Below are 18,597 nucleotides of genomic sequence, written 5' to 3'. Positions count from 1 at the left end.
CCCTCTCTTTTTATATATCCCTTTAATAAAGTGTTTCTTACCCTTCCTTAGTGAGGGCTGGTGATGGTCACAATTATGCAATAAAATAAATTCATTTATTTAATTGTAATAACAAAACATGCATTGCTGTCTTAAAAAGATTGCACTTCTTGTACTGTAGACCTTAGACAGCATGTGCAGACAAAGAAAAATAAATCAATAAATAAAATCAACTCCTTTTGTTTAATCTGATTGCACCAAGCATCGGTGAACAGAAAATGTAAAAGTATAGTAGGTTGTGTATCACTCTATTAGTGTTATTTTATTTTTTTCTCTTATTTATAATAACATTTTTTTTACAAAAAATAATTACATGAAGAGTAAAAACAACTACAATAGTGTCTTTACTCTTTAGTATAAACCAGTGATGATAATCATCTTAATGATGACTGAAATTTTCTTGATTAGAACATGAACAAGAGTTATTCTTGGTCCCATACCAGGTGGGAGATGACCAAATTAAATGTATTCAGGAGGAACTAATTACTGTTTCATTCCACTTATTTACAAAATAAGATTCTTTGAAATTTGTATTAACACTCATTCATTCCATCACTATGTTAGTTTTTCATATAACTATGAGAAAAATGTTGTAGTCAGACAAAGAGGATTTTTTAATCATAAATAAGAGAAGAAGAAAAAACGAGTACGAACCACAACTATTTTGTTTATTTTATGTCTGATAATGGATTACATAAAGTTATGTTTGCTAAATATCACTCTGATTTAATTTAATTAAATCACTTCAAGTTTGATGATTTAAACATTAATCTACTGAGAGCAGTACTGATATAGTATTTGGTGTTTCACAAGTTGGGGTAGATAAATACAGTGACTTTATTTTCAGATAAATACAGTGACTTTATTTTAATGCTAACATTTATTGCAACTTGACACGTTAGTTGATGTAATTTTAGCCATTCATACAAATTTTAACTCTTACATAAGCAAATCGCAAGCACTGCAGTTCCGCTTTATATAGACCACAACTGTATGATTTATATGTAAAAAAGGAAGGATTTAAATGCATGATATGTCTCTTTTAATAAAGTCGTTAGTGCTTGGCCCAATCTTGTGCTTGTGCTATACAGAAAATTATTTTCTCAACTGCCGTCTCTTCCCCACCAAGTCATATGAGTTTCCAGTTCATAACTGATGCGGGCAGAGTATATTTGTGTCAACGTACAGTATTTGCTGAGTGGATGTCTTAATCAAGCAGCGGTCCATGATGTGTCGCAGCACGGCAACTTCAGGTAGGCTTTACAGTTTTTCTCGAATGTCAGGACACATTTCAGGAAACTGCCCTCCATTTTCTCTAAACTCTAAACACAAAACACTTTTCTCAAGCTAGCTCCACAAAAACTCGCAGTCTCTTTACAAAACGAAACTCTCACTCCAAAACCCAAACTTTCACCACAAAACTGTTGCTCCTATGGCCAAAACCAAACTTTGACAACAAAATGGTCCTCACAGCTTGCAAAAATGTAAACACTATTGGATATCTATCACACACTTCAATAAAAATTGAAAACACAATGTTCAGGGTGTGATGTTCTCAGTACCCCATCATTTGTATAGTAATCACATCTGTATAGTAATCAATAGTAAGTCACAGATTATTTTTAGGGGAACCTCATTTATTGACAACCTGTACAAACATACTTTTTCCAAAACAAATTTCAAAAGAGAACAAAAGCATACATGGGGATACATGTCACAAATTCTTACAGTAAAGAGGTTCTATGGGGTCTGTGGGGGGGCCTGTGCAGGGGCCTGTGGGGGGGCCTGTGCGGGGGCCTGTGGGGGGGGCTGTGCGGGGGACTGTGCACGGGCCTGCGCATCACGTCGTCGGGTGGGGTCAGGCCACAGGACCTCGTCCACATCGCAGGCTATGTTTTCCCTCGCCAGGCAGCGGGGGAAGAAAGCTCTGGCATGCCGGACCCAGCCTGAGTAATCCCCCACATCATCACAGGCCAGGTCCATGGCCCTGAGGAGGTTCTCTCTACTATATGGTTGCCGGTCATACACCTTCCACCGCCATGATGAGAAGAACTCCTCTATGGGGTTGAGGAAAGGTGAGTAGGGTGGCAGACATACATTGAGGAATTGTTGGTGTATATTGAACCACTCTCTTATCTGGTTGGTGCGGTGAAAACTGACGTTGTCCCAGATGATGACATAGATGGGAGGAGGCTGTGCTGGAACCAGATTCTGCTGCTCACGGTCAATCAGGATGTCCCGTAGGTCTCCCAGGAATGTGAGGAGACGCTGGGTGTTGAAGGACCCAAGGAGAGCCTGCCTGTGGAGAAGCCCTTCTGAGGTCATGGCTGCACATAGGGTGATATTCCCCCCACGTTGGCCAGGAACGTCCACAATTGCTCTTTGGCCAATTATGTTACGGCCTCTCCTCCGTCTCTTGGTGAGGTTGAAGCCAGCCTCATCCAGGAAGATGTATTCATGTTGTCTCATCATGGCGTCCAACCCCAAGATTCTCTGTGGAAATGAATAGAGTATGGGTAGTGTCACAGAAGGAGTACTACAGTACACTGTGGGCTACTGTGCAGTACAGTGAGCTTGTACACCCACTGTACTGTGAACAATCAACATTGTATACCCGTATGTATACTTACTTGCACATACTGGAAACGTAGCTCTTTGATTCTGTCCGAGTTACGCTCAAAGGGAACTCTATAAGCTTGCTTCATGCGTAGCTTCTGGCGACGGAGGACTCTGTCTATGGTGGCCAAACTGACTCTGTCAATACCTCCAAAATTTATGTTGTCAGCTATGACTCTCTCCTTTATTTCCCTGAGTCTGATGATGTTGTTTTCCCGGACCATGTCCACAATGAGGATCTCTTGCTGTGCTGTAAATAGGGGAGCCCTTCCACCATGATGTGGCAATCTTTCAACCCTATAGAAACAAATATGCTTTCACTCTTCAAAAAAAGACTTACAATCTACAATACAAACATCAATGGAAATGTCCAGTCTCCCAAAGCAAACGTAATGTGGTGAAACCAATTTAGATTGTGGGCTACAAACATTTAGACAAAGTAACTACAGTACATACCTGTTGTGTTGTCTGAATGCCCGAATTATGGTGGACACTGAGAACCTGCTGAGGTTGGGTTGGACTCTTAGTCCAGCTTCTCTCAGTGACATTCCATGGACAATGACATGGTCAATGACAGTAGCTCGCATTTCATCTGTGATGATTGTACGTGGTTGTCTTGCTCTTCCTCCTTGCACTCCTCCTCTCCCTCCTCGCCCTCCTTGGCCTGCTCCTCGCCCTCCTCTGACACGAACTCCGCCTCTGTACATTCTGTTGCCGTTTGGCACCTTCAGCAAACTGTGCATTCTAAACTGGCCTATATAGGTGTTGTCACATCATTGGCAGGTGTCTTCAATTTTGAGTCGTTGTGCATTCTCAAGCGGCCAATATGGATGGTGTCACATGTGTCTTCAATTTTGAGTCACAGTGTTTAAGCAATGACACCCGTGCTTTCATTGTGTTCAACTTTTGATGTCTGAGTCTACCATTTTGCATTGTGTGAGCAAAAGTGTGTTTTAGCAAGTGTGAAAGTGTTTAGCATAAGTGTGAATGTGTTTAGAGCAGTGCAAATGTGTTTAGAGTTCTGCAACATGTGTTTTGGCAAATGCAAATGTGTTCAGAGTTTTGTGAAATTGGAGATTGAGGTGAAATGTGTTTATAGTTAAGCCAACTAGAGGCCAGATTTATTAAAGTGTTTAGGCAACTGGTCATTGTGCTCAGAGATCTAGAAATTGTGCTTTAGCAATCGAGAAAAACTGTAAAGTGAGCAGCGCTGTCTGTGTGTGAGAGAGGAGCGGGAGGGGCGGCGATACACACCTGGAGTTCATGTGAACAGCGCTCTGCAACCTTTTTAAATACATCTGGAGAATAATAAGCTTGACAAAAAAAAGCATTCTTGGCTAAATTTGAGGGCCAAATGGCGCATAGCCCTCCCTAATTTCAGACACTGCGTTGGTATCTTTCATTTGGTCCTTAGGCAAGACTCTTCACCCACATTACCTTGTATGAATGTTGTGTTTGCGTGGGTCTTGGTGGGGGTCGAAGAGGCTGATGGCACACTATGGCAGCCATGCTTCTGTCAGTCAATAATGCAATGTAAAGCACTTTGAGTGCATCGTTATTATCATCAATATTATCATTAGTTGCTCCAATTATTGGAGCCATTTCCCCTTTAATTTATATTAAAAAATCTTATGAATTTCTGCATTCGTCCACAGTTGGTTATCCCTCCAACTGGACTCTCTGCTTTTGTCCTCAAAAACACAAAAAGAATGGTGAAAATGTGTTGGATGGACTGCAGCCAAGCTCTACAGAGCCTAAACATACATGTGTCAGAAGGGTCCATCTGCATCACTGGAAACCCTTTAAATTCCTAGAAATCCCTTATTCTATTCTTGGAAAACCGCAAGTGATCAGGTTTCCTTTCAATGTATCAAAAAAGGCCAAAGTAAAGATAGCTTTGTCAACCAGCCCACATGGAAGAGATTAGGCTGAGTACAGCATATGTACATGCTTTGCTGCTGACCTCATCACTGCTTACAGAAAAACGAGCATACATAGAAGCAAGCAAGCGTACCCCCAACTGGGAGCAAGGATGATGAAGTGAGTGGAGTTTAAAGGTGAAAACAAAGGCGTAGGTTCAAACAAAGCTGTAGTCATGAGGGGGTGAGGATATATTTTTATTTATCACAGATGGAAGAGTGCTGAAACATATACAGCTCCAACAAAGAGTTTAATCCGAGCAGCTGTGGTGTCTGGCACCAAGCAGTATAAAGTGCATCCCTCTACAGTGGCAGACGTTGGTTCTGGCTTCTCAGGTTGGTGCTTTGAGTTCGACCACCCATAGTGGGATGGGGTTACATGCTGCATCAGTAGAATCATCAACAAGTCCCTCACACTGTGGTGGGGTCTGGCCTCTGTGCCTAATAGGGCTCAATGTCAACCTCCAGTGTTGTGCCTGAATGGGTTTAATGAACAATCGTTCATGAGCTCATTCACATTTTGGGTGAATATGAACTAAACATACTGTATTCTGATAGATGCAGCAGGCTGCAGCACCAGCATGTCTACCTCAGATTCTGTGGCCGAGATTAAAACAGCATCGCCGTACAACCACTTAAAATATGTTTTTGAAAAGATCAGTGATAATCCAGGTGGGAAAAATGTTACGTTTTTGTGTCAAACGCGCCATAACGTCAACAGCAAACCTGAAACGCCACATTGAACTAAAGCACCTGGCAAGTATGGACTGAAATGGAATTTGATGTGAATTTTTTTCCCAGTTTTAAAATTTCTTGAAATGGAAAAATATTGCACCTTTAGGACTACTGTCCTGTTTTTGTTTTGTTTTGTTTTAAATCTAAATAATTATCATATATATATATGTCTATATACATTTCCTTTTCTTTTTATGTATGTATATTATTTATTGTATTATTTATCCCCTCCAGCATTAATAGCATATCACTACCATTATTACACGCACAATGAACAATGAACTAAACTAGTTAATTATAAATTATTATTATTGACCAATGAAGGAATTCATGTAGAAAGTGAACTTTCCCAACACTTAGAGTGATTTATTAGAATGTTTACCCATTACTATGCACTTTTTTGTTTTAGTGGAGGTGGGATGTGTTTGGGGGGAGGATAGGTGTGAATAGGACCGATGCAACTTTTTATTATAAAGTACTTAAGAGCTGATCTACTAAAGGTTTGCGCCTGTAAAAACATGGGCAAACGTCACTACACAAGTTGGTAGACATTGCAGGTCACCTATTAACCCCAAACAATCATGATTGTGTCTGTCATGCACTTAGTTTACCGCACACAATCATTTAGCATGTTTGCTACAGGTGTATATGCAATGTGGATGTAGATAATGTGTTACTAATAAACAAAATTTGTGCATATTAAGAAACACATTTTATGTATTTTTGAATGATGTATACATTATAATATCCATGGGGAGCAGCCATGTTTGTCCAGATGTGACGCCAAGTCCGTAATTCTGGTGGTGTTCACATTTGGTCCCAACTGATTTCTTTGATTTTTCTCTTTATTTATATTTATAATAATTTTCTTTATTATGATGCAGAACACAAGGACATTTGTTGGAGCAACTTCCTACGTGTATGAAGCTGTTATTGTGAGCTCTTGTTGCTGCAGTCAGCTGCACTAATTAGAATCAGAATCAGAATCAACTTTATTGACCAAGTAATGTACTGAATACACATGAGGAATTGTCTTGGTGAACTGTGAAATTACATAGGAGACATGACTGAAATCAACCTGTATGACACAAGTGAGCAGGACAGGGAGTTGACTTACCGAGGGACAAGTCTGGAAGGACATTGAGCCGATTTAGAGGAAAAACCTCTGGCTAGAGGCACCGGCAGACCTTCGCAACTCTGAAAAATAGGAACAGGCGGATCTGAAAATGGATGGATGGATGAAAAACCGCTAGAGATGTAGCCCACTCCTCAGCAAAGCCACCACCAGGGCTGATGCAACATCATGACATCACTACAAGTTTCAGAGGTGAGTATAATGGAAGCCACCGTCTCATAGACCAGTAGATTTTACTCCTCATGGCTGCTCTACAGAAGCTTACAATTAAAATTCACTACAGGTAGGGATGGGTACCTTTCACATTGGAACCAATACAGTACCAATACTTGAGTGTATGTGGATTAGGCTTTCTGCACTCCTTTTAGTCTACACATCATAGTGCCTCGCTTCTCTTCTGTTTGCTGTCCTCTGGTGCAGAGCTTGGAGAGTGGGGTTTGTCGATGATTGAATAGGTTAGTCAGCTCGCACCTGCCGTCCCGCTTCCGAGGCTGGGGGCTCATAGGGGACCTACCCGCCTCGGTTATAGTCAACAAAACATCAGTGTTGGCTGGAACGTACAGCTGATTTCATGAGGTTATTATAGAAAATAAAAGCCAGTAAATAACGCCTCTGTAGCTGCGTCCAGTGGTTTATATTGGCTATAAGCTAATGTCCCAATGTCCCGACGGATAGTAAAAAGCGGAAATGACGTTCTCCGTGCGTCTGGTTGGCTAAACACGTGACTTTAACTTTGTTGCTTGAAAATCTTTATTAGAAGAGTGACAGCAATTAGCTGACATCATGTCGTGTTCAAAGCCTGGAATGAAGAGAAAGGTTGGTGATGAGCACAGACTATTTCTTCCCTCAAGTCAAATGTAGCTCAGCTATGTGAGAGGAAGCACTGCCAGGTCTCTGGCAGCAGGAAGTAGGCAAGAGAAGCCATGTTCAGAAGAAATGATCATGTTTGTCAATGTTGCCTTCATGTTCAGGGCAGTTCAGAAGAACCCATTGAAATTAAAGAATTGTTAGTAATGACATTTATGAGGATTACTAACCAAAGTTTTTAGTGGAATGCCTGAAATTAAAGCTCGGGTTGGCGATTTTCTCCAGATACACTTTTTAAGTTTTGGGTTGAAATTGTCTTTATGTCCTGACAGAAAATAAGATCGTATGTACACTGAAAAAGGAATGAAGAAAATCTGTCATCTGTAGCAGCTGTAAATCTGTAATAACTTCAACCAATGAAAAAAACAAACAATATTTTTCTAACCAATCACGTCTCCCTGTCTCCCTGCTCGTTCTCAATCTCTCACATGCACGAGCTCACACTGAAAGCGCGTCACGGCTGAATGAGTTAAAACAGAGTTTTTGGTCACGTTTTTTATGATGGTACAGTTTAGTGTTTACTTACTGCTGAATGAGACATGAGACAACATTTCTACACAATACAAGCAATGAGCTGAGCTCCTCTTCTGCAGCAGCTGTGCGCATGCATGTGAGTGAGACGGTAAAGGCAGAGCCGTCGGGGAGGCTACATTCAAAATCATGCTAGCTTTCGAAAATTGCCTACCGTACCTTTAAAGAACTTTTATTAATGACGTTTATGAAGATTTCATTTTTTTTTTTTACCAAAGTTTTTTTGTGGAATACCTGATGCGGCCCAGCCTCACCCAGATTCTGCCTACTGTGGCCCCCAGGTAATTTGAGTTTGACACCCCTGTCCTAGAGTATAGCCATGATAAACAAATCTAGGCAATGGCGGTTCCAGCTCTTAACTCTCAGGACCTAAAGCATCTCAATGCAGATACCATAGCTGCTGCTAGCACATCTCCACACCCCATGCCTTAATTGTTTAGGGCCATTTTGGCAGGAAAATTGAATCTACTTATCTAACTAATGCGCAGAGACTGTTCTGTCAAATTTTAGTTTTGATCAGACTTTCTTTAAAGTTTTCACTGAGCACTGTTGCAGAACAAATTACGAGTACAGAGTTTTTTTTCTCTCTTTGCTTTCGCTGATATCCTCTTACTAATAAGATTCACACACACACAGAAGGAAATAAGCATCACATTTGTTCTGAATAAAGCAGTGGCATCATTATAGAGCATACATTCATCTTTTCCGTGCTACAATAACATCTATGTTATTAAAACTGTGAGTGTGCTGGAGCAGATGACACAGGACCTCAGTGCAGGTGCTGTAATTGTTGCAATATTTCATTATCACAGCATAGCTTTAAATGACTTTAAAAATGAAAAACAATCCTGTTCCATCTCCCTCCTTTTGTTGTTTAAATCATATATTAATGTTATCCTTTTTGGGGGTTGGGCGGGCTTAGGGGTCACCACATTAATAACCATGTTTTAATTTTTTGAAATAACTGCAAATTAAATGTGCTCTGTTCAACATTCAATTATGTCTGATCTACCTTTTTAAGGGCCAGGTTATTGTGATCTAACATAACAGATGAGTGTCAGTAAAAATGAAGAATACAGTTTGTACTGCAGCTTGGCATTTTGGGATAACATTGTGTCTCATTATGAATGGGACATTCCATCACACTGTCATTACTGGCCCTATTTTCTCAGGGCCGTACCAACAGTCTATTTTCCCTGTTCTGGGCAGCAGCTGCAGGTTGAAGTCCTGGAAGCTTAGATCAATTCTCAGCAGCTACTACTTCCTTCTCTAAACAAAAGCTGAAAGATACGTAATTCCAATGTTATAAAGGAGTTGTGAGCTTTTTATAGGACAGTGGAGAGAGCAGTTGTAAAGATCTAATGCATGCTAATGCATGCCAACGTTGTCTCAGTGGTAGAGTAGGGCGTCCAGTAACCAAAGGGTTGGGGGTTCAAATTTCGCTCTATCCAAGTTATTGCCATTGTGTTCTTGGGCAAGGCACTTTACCCACATTGCCTCGCATGATTGTGCATAAATGTTGCTGGTGGTCATAGGGGCCGTAGGGCAGCTGTGGCTACATTATAGGTATGACTGATGTGAGTGACTGGTTTTAATGAATAATAATTAGCTTCTATACGCGCTTTGAGTCTCCTTGAAAAAAGTGCTATATACTGTAAATCTAAGCCATTATTCTTAATAACTAGAACTAGTAAATATTTTATGATTAAAGTTTATATATATATATATATATATATATATATATATATATATATATATATATATATATATATATATATATATATGGAAATATTTGGTCAAAGGAAAGAATAAAAAATGTACAAAAAAGGTTGTGTTGCATAATTTTGCATGTAGTCAAAAGTAATATCACAACTCACCCCAGGGGACACTGGCGTGTGTGGCGTGGGACATCTAAGCTTCAACATAACAGACTTTTGTGGCTAAGATTCAGTTGAGTTTTTAAAGTTTGCCAATGCTGTCACTGGTGCTGAACAGAAGGATTTCAACCTGGCTAGTTTGATGCCTTGTTGTATTGTAGTTATATTGCTATACAGTAATGCCTTGATGGCTTTCACATGGTTTTATGTACAAGATACAAAAAGGTCCATTTTCAGTTTAACATAAATGGCTTCTGCAAATGTTTCCAGATATCTAAAACAATGTATTGAAATGATCAATACATTGCACATCTGTACATTTTGATGTACAGATGTGCAAATGCTCATAGAAATACAAATGCACCACTATATCCGCTTGTCAAAGCCCCTTATTCACATATGATGCGATTAAAATAAAACATCAAAATCAATATAATCTGGCAAAACATAAACATCTGGAAACCTGTCAATTTTTCTCAAACTTTCTCCCAAACTTTTTGTGCCCAAGGTACACCAAAGGACAAGTAAAAATCTGAGGGCATATCTATTGTGCAAAATATCCTTTATAACACGTGTTATCACTCATATCATATGTACATTAAATGTAAATGTGCATAATTATTTATGAAAGCCAAATAAAATGTTATGAAGACTATATTACTCATGAAATATATATTTACAAAATATATTAAACAATATTAAATATATTTTGTATTATGAAATGAGTGCATATAGAGTAGTACATTAAAAAAATAATTATTTTTGTGTAGTTGTATAGTGCAATAATTAGAGGCCTATAAATTCTGTTTTCCACATAATTTTTTTTTTATTTCGTTTTTTGTTGTTAAATCCTTTTGTGTCAAAAATAAAGTAAGATACAACTTAAAGGTAGATATACAGTAAGTTGTAGTGACATGGATTATACTGACTGCTCCTTTTTAATTATTTATATGTCATATAAAGATGTATGAGAACAGCATTAGTGTCAATTACCCAATTGCAAATTCCACTCAGGGATCAGTGGTTTATTGAATCTGATCAGGTTTATTGATTGATTATTGAAGTTTTGATGAACTTAATTTAAATTCTACTAATTTAAATGATCCTGATGACATCATTCCAGGCCGTAATAATTAAACAACAACAAATGAATGGTCTTGTTCACAGCAACAAACAACTTTATCCACAGATGTTGTGTAGCACAGATGAGATGTTAACACAAGTGAAACTGCTCATGTTCTCATGGAGCAGCGCTGCAAGAAAAACGGACAAAACTTCACAGACAGAGTAAAGTGGTGGCTCTGTGTTTAGGAAACAGTGATGATTTGCATAGTTTTTTGGAAGTGTAGATACGGGGTTTTGGGTGGTTTAGGAACTGTTTGAAGCAGTCAGGACGGGAGGGGAGCGGGTGGTGCACCTAATAAACGGTCCTCGGAAACATTTCCCCTTACGGTGATGGTGTTTCTGCATCTGCCTGTGGCTGTGAGCTGAGACCCTCTCCTCATTGGTCCATATACGGGCTGACCAATGAGAGGCGGCCAGGCGGGTCAAAGCCAGGTGACGCAAATCAACCTCTACGCCAGTGGCTCCAAAATCGTGTGCCGTGAGGCCAGTCATCAACCCGGAAGTGGCCATTTTGGAGATAAGCAGCCGGTTTACCAGCACACAAACGAGCAAATCCCGAATTTTGAGAGGAAATGGTGAACTATTGCTGTGTTTTTGGCTGTACTAATTGGTCAGAACATGAAAAACGTGGAGTTTTATAGACTGCCAAAAGTTATAGCAGATCAGGGAAGAACAATGTCTGCATTTTATAGTCAGTAGTTCTACATTAGGAGAGCGGTGACATGAGACTAGCTCACCATTGATGCACCTGTTGCTATTTATGTATATGCAAACACCACCATCTCTTGCTTGTATTTAAATCCAGCTTCAGGTAGTCCAGTTTGTTCTTCAGGGAGCGGACATTAGAAAGCAGCGGTCTCTTAGGATTAGCTTTTAGCTTGGTCGCTAGCCCTGCTCCTGCTGCTGATCACACCGCTTATGTCCCCTCCGCTGGTGGACACAGCTGGTACGAGGCTCCGCTGCTTTGTAGACTTCATGCAGCAGCCTTGGCAGCAGTGGAGTGTCATACCAGCGCTGTTCGCCAACATTGGAGACGTAAAATTTAAAACTCCACGTTTTTCACAGTCTGACTGATCAGTACAGCCAAAAACACGGCAATAGTTCACCATTTCCTCTCAAAATTTGGGATTTGCTTGTTTGTGAACCAGCTGCTTATCTCCAAAATGGCAACTTCTGGGTTGCGCCGTGAAAACCATCTATATGTCCATCGAGATTTATTGTGATTCTTCACTAGACAAGGACAGTGATTTTCTTGACACCATTTTAGTTCTAGTTTGCAATATTAACCGTGATGTAACTTAACTCCGTGAGATGTTCAACTTCGGAATTTCGGCTGGATTTTAATCTTTCTGCGTCATCGCAAAAAAAACATCAGCAATTGTTTTGCCACAACTGTCAGTCCATGAAATCATTATAAATGTATTGGGAAGTTACGTTGGCAGTGTTATTTGGAGGAAACAAGTAATCACGATAAGAATGAAGTAAAACCACTTTTATCCATCCGCCTATGGGACTTCACAACCCGCAATGCAATGCATGAACTTTTCTGATAATGTCAATAAGTGGAGTGTTTACAGTGGAGATCAAAACAAATTTTTGAGTGGCAATTTTTAACAAATTATCTTCAATTTATGAGGGCTCCACTATGTCTATATCTGAAAATTGTCTCCAGCTGTAAATGTTTTCCAGGCAATTTAATATATTAGCCACAATAAACACCCATTTTCACCCAATCAAAAAATTTCACAGCATCTTCCCCATTAAAGCTTTCATCATTTCAGTAATAAAAATGGCTATTTTTAAAACAGACATTAGCACTTGAACATTGAAGTGAAGTTTGTGGAAAATAGTTCATACATTTTTTGTAATTAAATCAGGCTTTAAAGAAAATGAGGAACTCCGTCGAAGCATCACTGACATTCAGTACCTCTGTATACTGCCATGTGTGCACAGCGAACCTCTTTCTTTTATCATTGTGTGCGTGTTATATTTACTGTTTGGAAGTAAGATCACAGTGGAAATGTTTTCTCCAATGGCTCGGCATTGTTTCAAAAATGCAGTCACAAGTCAATCCTAGTTGAATTTATAGACAACAAAGTGCTTTTGTGCTGCTGAATGTGATGGGCTTTATCCAGGGAGTTTTTTCTCGCCATAAAATGCTTTAAAACAGTAAATGTTTTTGTTAATCCTAATACTAAATTATACTTGTAAAAGCCTTTTCTAAGAAATGTCAGATGCCTTTGATCCATCCTGTCACAACAGATCTTAGCCATATACTGACATTTTGTCTCTTTTCCTAGTACAGACCTTTAACAGATTTTACATGAGTACTTAATCTGTGGTTGTTTATCTTTTTAAAGGCATTCCTTCTGTATGTCACAGTGGTTTTTAATACATGGACAGATTATTGTGTAGTGGATAGATGATATGAACCCATTTATGAAGTTATTCCTAAATAAAGACGGCAAATTTATACTGTGCTGAATTTGGTCCAAGACTTGGATAAAAAATAGAGATTTACAGACCAGATAATAATCCTTCTGACTTGCCAGCAAATGGCTCTGGAAAGAAAACACCTGGATTGATAGAATGCTTTTGGTGCTTCTTTACTTAATCCTCAGGAAATGTCAGATTTATGTGACAAGGTAGCCAGCGATTTTTAACAGCAAAAAATTAGCTCTGAGTGCACTTTTATTGCTTTTATAAAGAATTGCAACATATTTACAAGTAAAACACCTTCAGAACATATATTAGAAGTACGGATGGATCTCTTTGTGGTAGAGAAAGTCACACAATGAAAATAAATCTTAAATTGATCAAAAAAGGTCAAATAATAGTTATTTGCAAATGATTTTCTTTAAAACTATTAAACAGGTGATCATCAACATCTGTATCAATAGTTGATTGCTAACTTTAGTTCTGAGAATTGGTGGACCAAAAAGACTAATGATGGTTTTATTGTAAAAGGCAGCAACACAAAATTATAAAATATACAGTATAAGGTGTACTGTACTCTCGTCAATGTCCAGGGGAACTTGTTTATGTTTAGAATATGTCAGCACATCGATACAATACTGTATATGGAACTAGGTATTGACATACTGCACTTTTACACATGCATAGTCCCAGATTAAATGTACAGTTCTTATTAATCACTGCAACACATTATGCACAACACCAGTGGTATAGTATAGTGTATAGTATACTTTGTTCAGAACTCACCCAAAGAAGTACCAATACAAGTACCTATTAACACAAATACAGCTGCTATAATACTCTTTAAAACTATTTTGGTTACATTGTTTTTGTCCTATTGAGGAACATTGAAAAGTGTATTTTCAAAGCTACTAGCATTGCTTTTTCTCCACCAAACTGCCTCATTAAAAGATAAAACCCAGTTGGTTGAGGCTAAAATTACATCTCTGATATCAGACAGTAGTATTGTAGTAGTACAGCAGTCTCTCTCTCTCTCTCTCTCGCATTGCATGCTGGTTGTGTGTGCGTGAGCAGGTGTGGAGTGTCCTGAGAAGTTAGAATTACATTTGGAAGTGTTTTTTAAACGTTTTCTCACTTTCTGGTGCTTCACATGACAAAGGTAAGGGAAGTTTAATTTATCAGAAGAGCAAAAAGAAAGCTTCTTTATCAGTTTGGTTGGCGGACTCAGCTTGCCGCTTTTATCCATCAAACACGGGGTTTGGGTCGTTGCTGACCCCAAGTACGCTGTTGAGTGGGTCCTCCTTGCTGTAGATGAGAGAGTGGACCATGCTAACATTCTGTTTGGCTCCCAAATAAACAAGGTCATGGTGGATTTTCTCAGGGGAGAACAGATGGTCCACTCACTTGTAGGAAGACAAGGGTTATTAATAGTGGGTTATATGAATAAGAATATAAATTATGATTATTAATATTACTTCAACTTTTGCCGGGGTGCCACCTCTTAAAAAGAGGAAATATGTCGAAGTTTTTCTTTTGACTAAACCCAATATTGAACCAGGGAAGTAGATTGGTACAGCACATTTACACCTTAATACACAGCTTTAATGAATCACAAGAATCAAAGATTATATTTACCTTTTATTCAAAATTCAACAATTAACAGTCAAAATACCAATTAGAATGGGATGATAAATCATGATAAAATGCATTTCTTGGCTAATAAAAGTGAGGATTATATGTTATAAAGTGAAATCAATATTCTAGGAGAATGCTAGTCTACTAAATATTGAATAAAAATGCAGGATACATATTCGAAAAAGATAAAATCATAAAGAGAGCTCATACAACAAAGAGGGGAAGACAGATGGGAGAACGAACAAACATGAATGAGATGAACTGTGTGGAACATGTTGTGAGTGTATGTAAGTGTGTAGTTATCGAAGTATGTATGTGATCTATAGTGGATCAAGCTTGCTGATCAGAGCCCCTTCAGCCGATCCAGGCGGTTCTGGCCTTCCCAGCTGGGTTAGAGAATGTCTCCTGGCTTCCCACAGTGGGTTGCGAGCAGGGCTTTTTTTGGCTGTTATGCACATCACTATGCTGGATTAGTCAGAACCAAGCAAGCTGTCGTTTCCAAAAATCTAACTGTTTCAACTAAAACTAAAATAAATGATTAGATGGGAAGGGAACCGCGTTGAGCATGAAACGGCCAGCGTCCAAAAACTAAAGGGCGGCTTTCTTCCTTTTAAAAGATAACCTTTGAGGCTCACCTCCCAAGAATGGGCTTCATTGATTGGTTTAAAGTTGCCAGCATCTCAGCTGGCTGCCTATATGTATATGTAATGACCTGGACAAACATGAAGGATGATTCCTAGATTTACACATAAACCATAATAATGAGTTCAGCATATTCAAATAATCTTTTCAACATTGTATCTTGAAACGTCATGTATTATGAGACAGTTTGATACCAAACACAACTGGAAAATAGCCTAGTATTACTTCAGAAACCAGTTAATGAATTTTCTTGTAATTACATGTAAACATAAATGTCAAAAATATTTTTATGCCTTTTCTTTACTATATGGTTGCAGTAAATACCTTAAACTAACTTTCATGATGTCTGTTATTTTAAGCACTTTTTAAATGATGAAACATTTAAAATAGCATTCTATTGGTGAATAATTACCTGAAAAGAGTAGCATAGGACAGACAATATTTGCATTTTTTTATTTCTGCAGGAACCATTCCAATAATGTTTTCTGTTGTGACTTTTCAAACATAGTACAGTTTTTTTAAATTACTAGTATTTCTCCACCCAGTCTCTGAGAGGAGGTCTGGGATGTATCTTTGTGTGACAATTCACCACAGGTGGTCAGGGATCAATGGGACAAGTTCTGTGATCTGACAGCATCCCAAAGGTATCTGTTTGTGAAAGGGGAGAAGACGGTGGTTTTTCCCCCTGTGTGGAGTCTGTACTGAAAATTTCAAAGTGCTAGAGCTAGTCTCCTTGGCTTCGTTATTGGGTTCAAAGGAAGCAAAGTGGGGTTAGCTATGCACCTCAAAGTTGCTGGAGCAGTATTCTGTAAACAGTTGGTGATAAAGAAACAGGCTCCTTGGTTAATCCTGTTACAAAGAGGGTCTTTAGGCTAAAGTTCAGCTTGGAGTGGTTTGGTTCCCTATGCACTGGTAGAGCAGGGTGTGGTTTTGGATGAAAAAAGTAATAAAAGAAAGCATGAAAATGAGGTTGAAATAGACACTGACAAGAATAAAAAACATATGTATTAAAGAAGAGAATAGTCAGACATGCAGCAATGACAGAAAGAACCCACATACAGACTAACACGCAACCAACAGTTGTGACGTCACTGACAGACACTCAGACAATGAAAGCGTGGAGGATAATGACACCCTCTCCCAGTTTTCAGATTCTCCTTCACAGGATGAATCAAACTTATACACTGTAGAAGAAATAAGTGCGTTTTTAGATGAAACTTATGGAAGACGATCAGTGGACATAATGGAATTCTTTCCAGACATGGATAAATTCATCAACTCTGTCTTCAAACATAAAAAATGTGCTAGCGTTGAGGAACTCAGCATGCAGAAAAGGTTTAGACAAAAGAAAATACTGGCTAAGTTGAGAAAAGAAAAGAGAGGAATAACTCTACCTTAAAAGTGATATTGTTAAAAAAAACAAAAAATGAAATAATTAACGTTGCTTTAAAGGTGATCTGTTCTTCTTGGAGGTGGTTTATTGTCCTGTTTTTTCTCCCTTCTCTTTTTATGGAATCTCTTAGAATAGCCATCTTAAATGTGAATGGAGGGAGAGACAAAGAAAAGTGAGCACTAATTTTTCAGCTCAGTAAATAAAAGAAAACTGATGTTTTCCTCCTCCAGGAGACATACAGCTCAGCAGATATTGAGACAGACTGGCTCGTGGGCTGGAGAGGGACAAACTTCTTCAGTCATGGAACTAATTGTAGTGCAGGATTAGCAGTGCTGTTTTCACCTGACCTTTGTTTCACAGGCGGATCATCGTGTGAGGGTCCAGGTAGTGCAGGATACAATATATGAAAATAATTTAATCTTCCTTAACATGTACGCCCCTAACACTGGCTCCAATCGCATCCAGCTTTTTCATAAACTTAACACCAAATTAAAAAAAGCTGAACAGTAGCTCAGTTATAGTTTTGGAAGGAGACTCAAGCTGCACCACACATCCAACTATCGACAGAAACTCTCATGAGCCACACCCACCATCAGCATCTGTACTTCTCACCCATCTAGCTGAAAATGACCTCATAGATACCTGGAGGATACTTCATCCCACAGACAGACAATACACATGAATAAAGGCCACTGATGGCAGGGTCAGTGCAGCCGGACTGGATAGAATTTACATTAATAACATATACAATAACCAACTCATCAGGTCCATCATCACACCAGTTGGTTTTTCTGATCATTATTTATTTTATTTATTTATTATTATCATAGTTTCTTTACCAACACGAATACAGCCACGCCCATATTGGACGTTCAATACTCAGCTCATACAGGACATTTTTTTTTTTTTCCCGTCAGGCTTTTGCTGTGTTTTGGTTTTACTGGAGGGAGAGGAGATCAGACTTTGTGAGCTTAGCCAAATGGTGGGTTATGGGAAAACCCAAATCAAACTTTTCTGTATACAATACATTTCACAAAAAACAGAAACACAGAAAGCACATCTCTCCCATTTTGAAAAAGAATTTAACACACTTGAAGAGTAAATTATCGGTGGCACAGGCAACAGTAAAGTTAGACAGGAAAAGAAAAGTGCATACGGGAACTTTCTCCACTTAAAGGCTAAAGACGCTTTAGTAAAAAGCCAGATAACCTCCATTAAAGAAAATGATGCACCAACCCATTACTTTTTCAAACTAGAGTAAAAGCCAGAAAAAATAACATAATGACCCACCTCAAATATCAAGATGGAAAAATAACAACAGACCCTGCTTAGAGGTTTACTCAAACCTATTCAGTGCTGAGGCCTATAACACTGGAAGCATGGCAGTCTCAGCCTCATTCGTCCAGTTTCTCCTTGGAGGAATACCACGCAACAGCTCAGCTGTGGCTGGTCTCCTGGGATTGATGGACTACCTACAGAGTTCTACAAAGGGTTTCTGGACGCTGCTGGGGAAGGACCTGTTTGAGGTTTTTAATTCCTGCCTAGACTCTGAAAATCTGGCCCTGAGCTGTACGAGGGCTGTCCTGACTCTGCTACCGAAGAAGGGAGACCTGGGTCTACTAAAAAACTGGAGGCCCGTCTCACTCC

General features: G+C 39.0%; 1 protein-coding gene across 1 annotated transcript; it reads right to left on the bottom strand.

The window, feature by feature from the left end:
- Positions 1–1,655: 1,655 nt before the first annotated feature.
- LOC114466183 (uncharacterized) lies at positions 1,656–3,851 on the bottom strand. The gene is made up of 3 exons (XM_028451748.1): positions 3,112–3,851; positions 2,670–2,952; positions 1,656–2,532 (listed from the first exon to the last, which is right to left on the bottom strand). Exons 1-3 carry the CDS (start codon positions 3,396–3,398, stop codon positions 1,780–1,782), a joined length of 1,323 nt encoding a protein of 440 aa, XP_028307549.1. The 5' UTR covers positions 3,399–3,851; the 3' UTR covers positions 1,656–1,779.
- Positions 3,852–18,597: the final 14,746 nt, after the last annotated feature.

The sequence above is a fragment of the Gouania willdenowi genome, chromosome 6 (genome assembly GCF_900634775.1).
Source record: "Gouania willdenowi chromosome 6, fGouWil2.1, whole genome shotgun sequence".
NCBI classification, from domain to species: domain Eukaryota; kingdom Metazoa; phylum Chordata; class Actinopteri; order Blenniiformes; family Gobiesocidae; genus Gouania; species Gouania willdenowi.
Note: the sequence above shows the minus strand (reverse complement) of the source record. Positions and strands in the feature narration are given on the sequence as shown.

Coding starts and splice junctions, on each gene's coding strand:
- LOC114466183 (XM_028451748.1), bottom strand. CDS start 3,398: ATGCACAGTTTGCTGAAGGTGCCAAACGGCAACAGAATGTACAGAGGC. Junction 2,953..3,111: donor GCATTCAGACAACACAACAG/GTATGTACTGTA, acceptor TTGTTTCTATAG/GGTTGAAAGATTGCCACATC. Junction 2,533..2,669: donor TACGTTTCCAGTATGTGCAA/GTAAGTATACAT, acceptor TCATTTCCACAG/AGAATCTTGGGGTTGGACGC.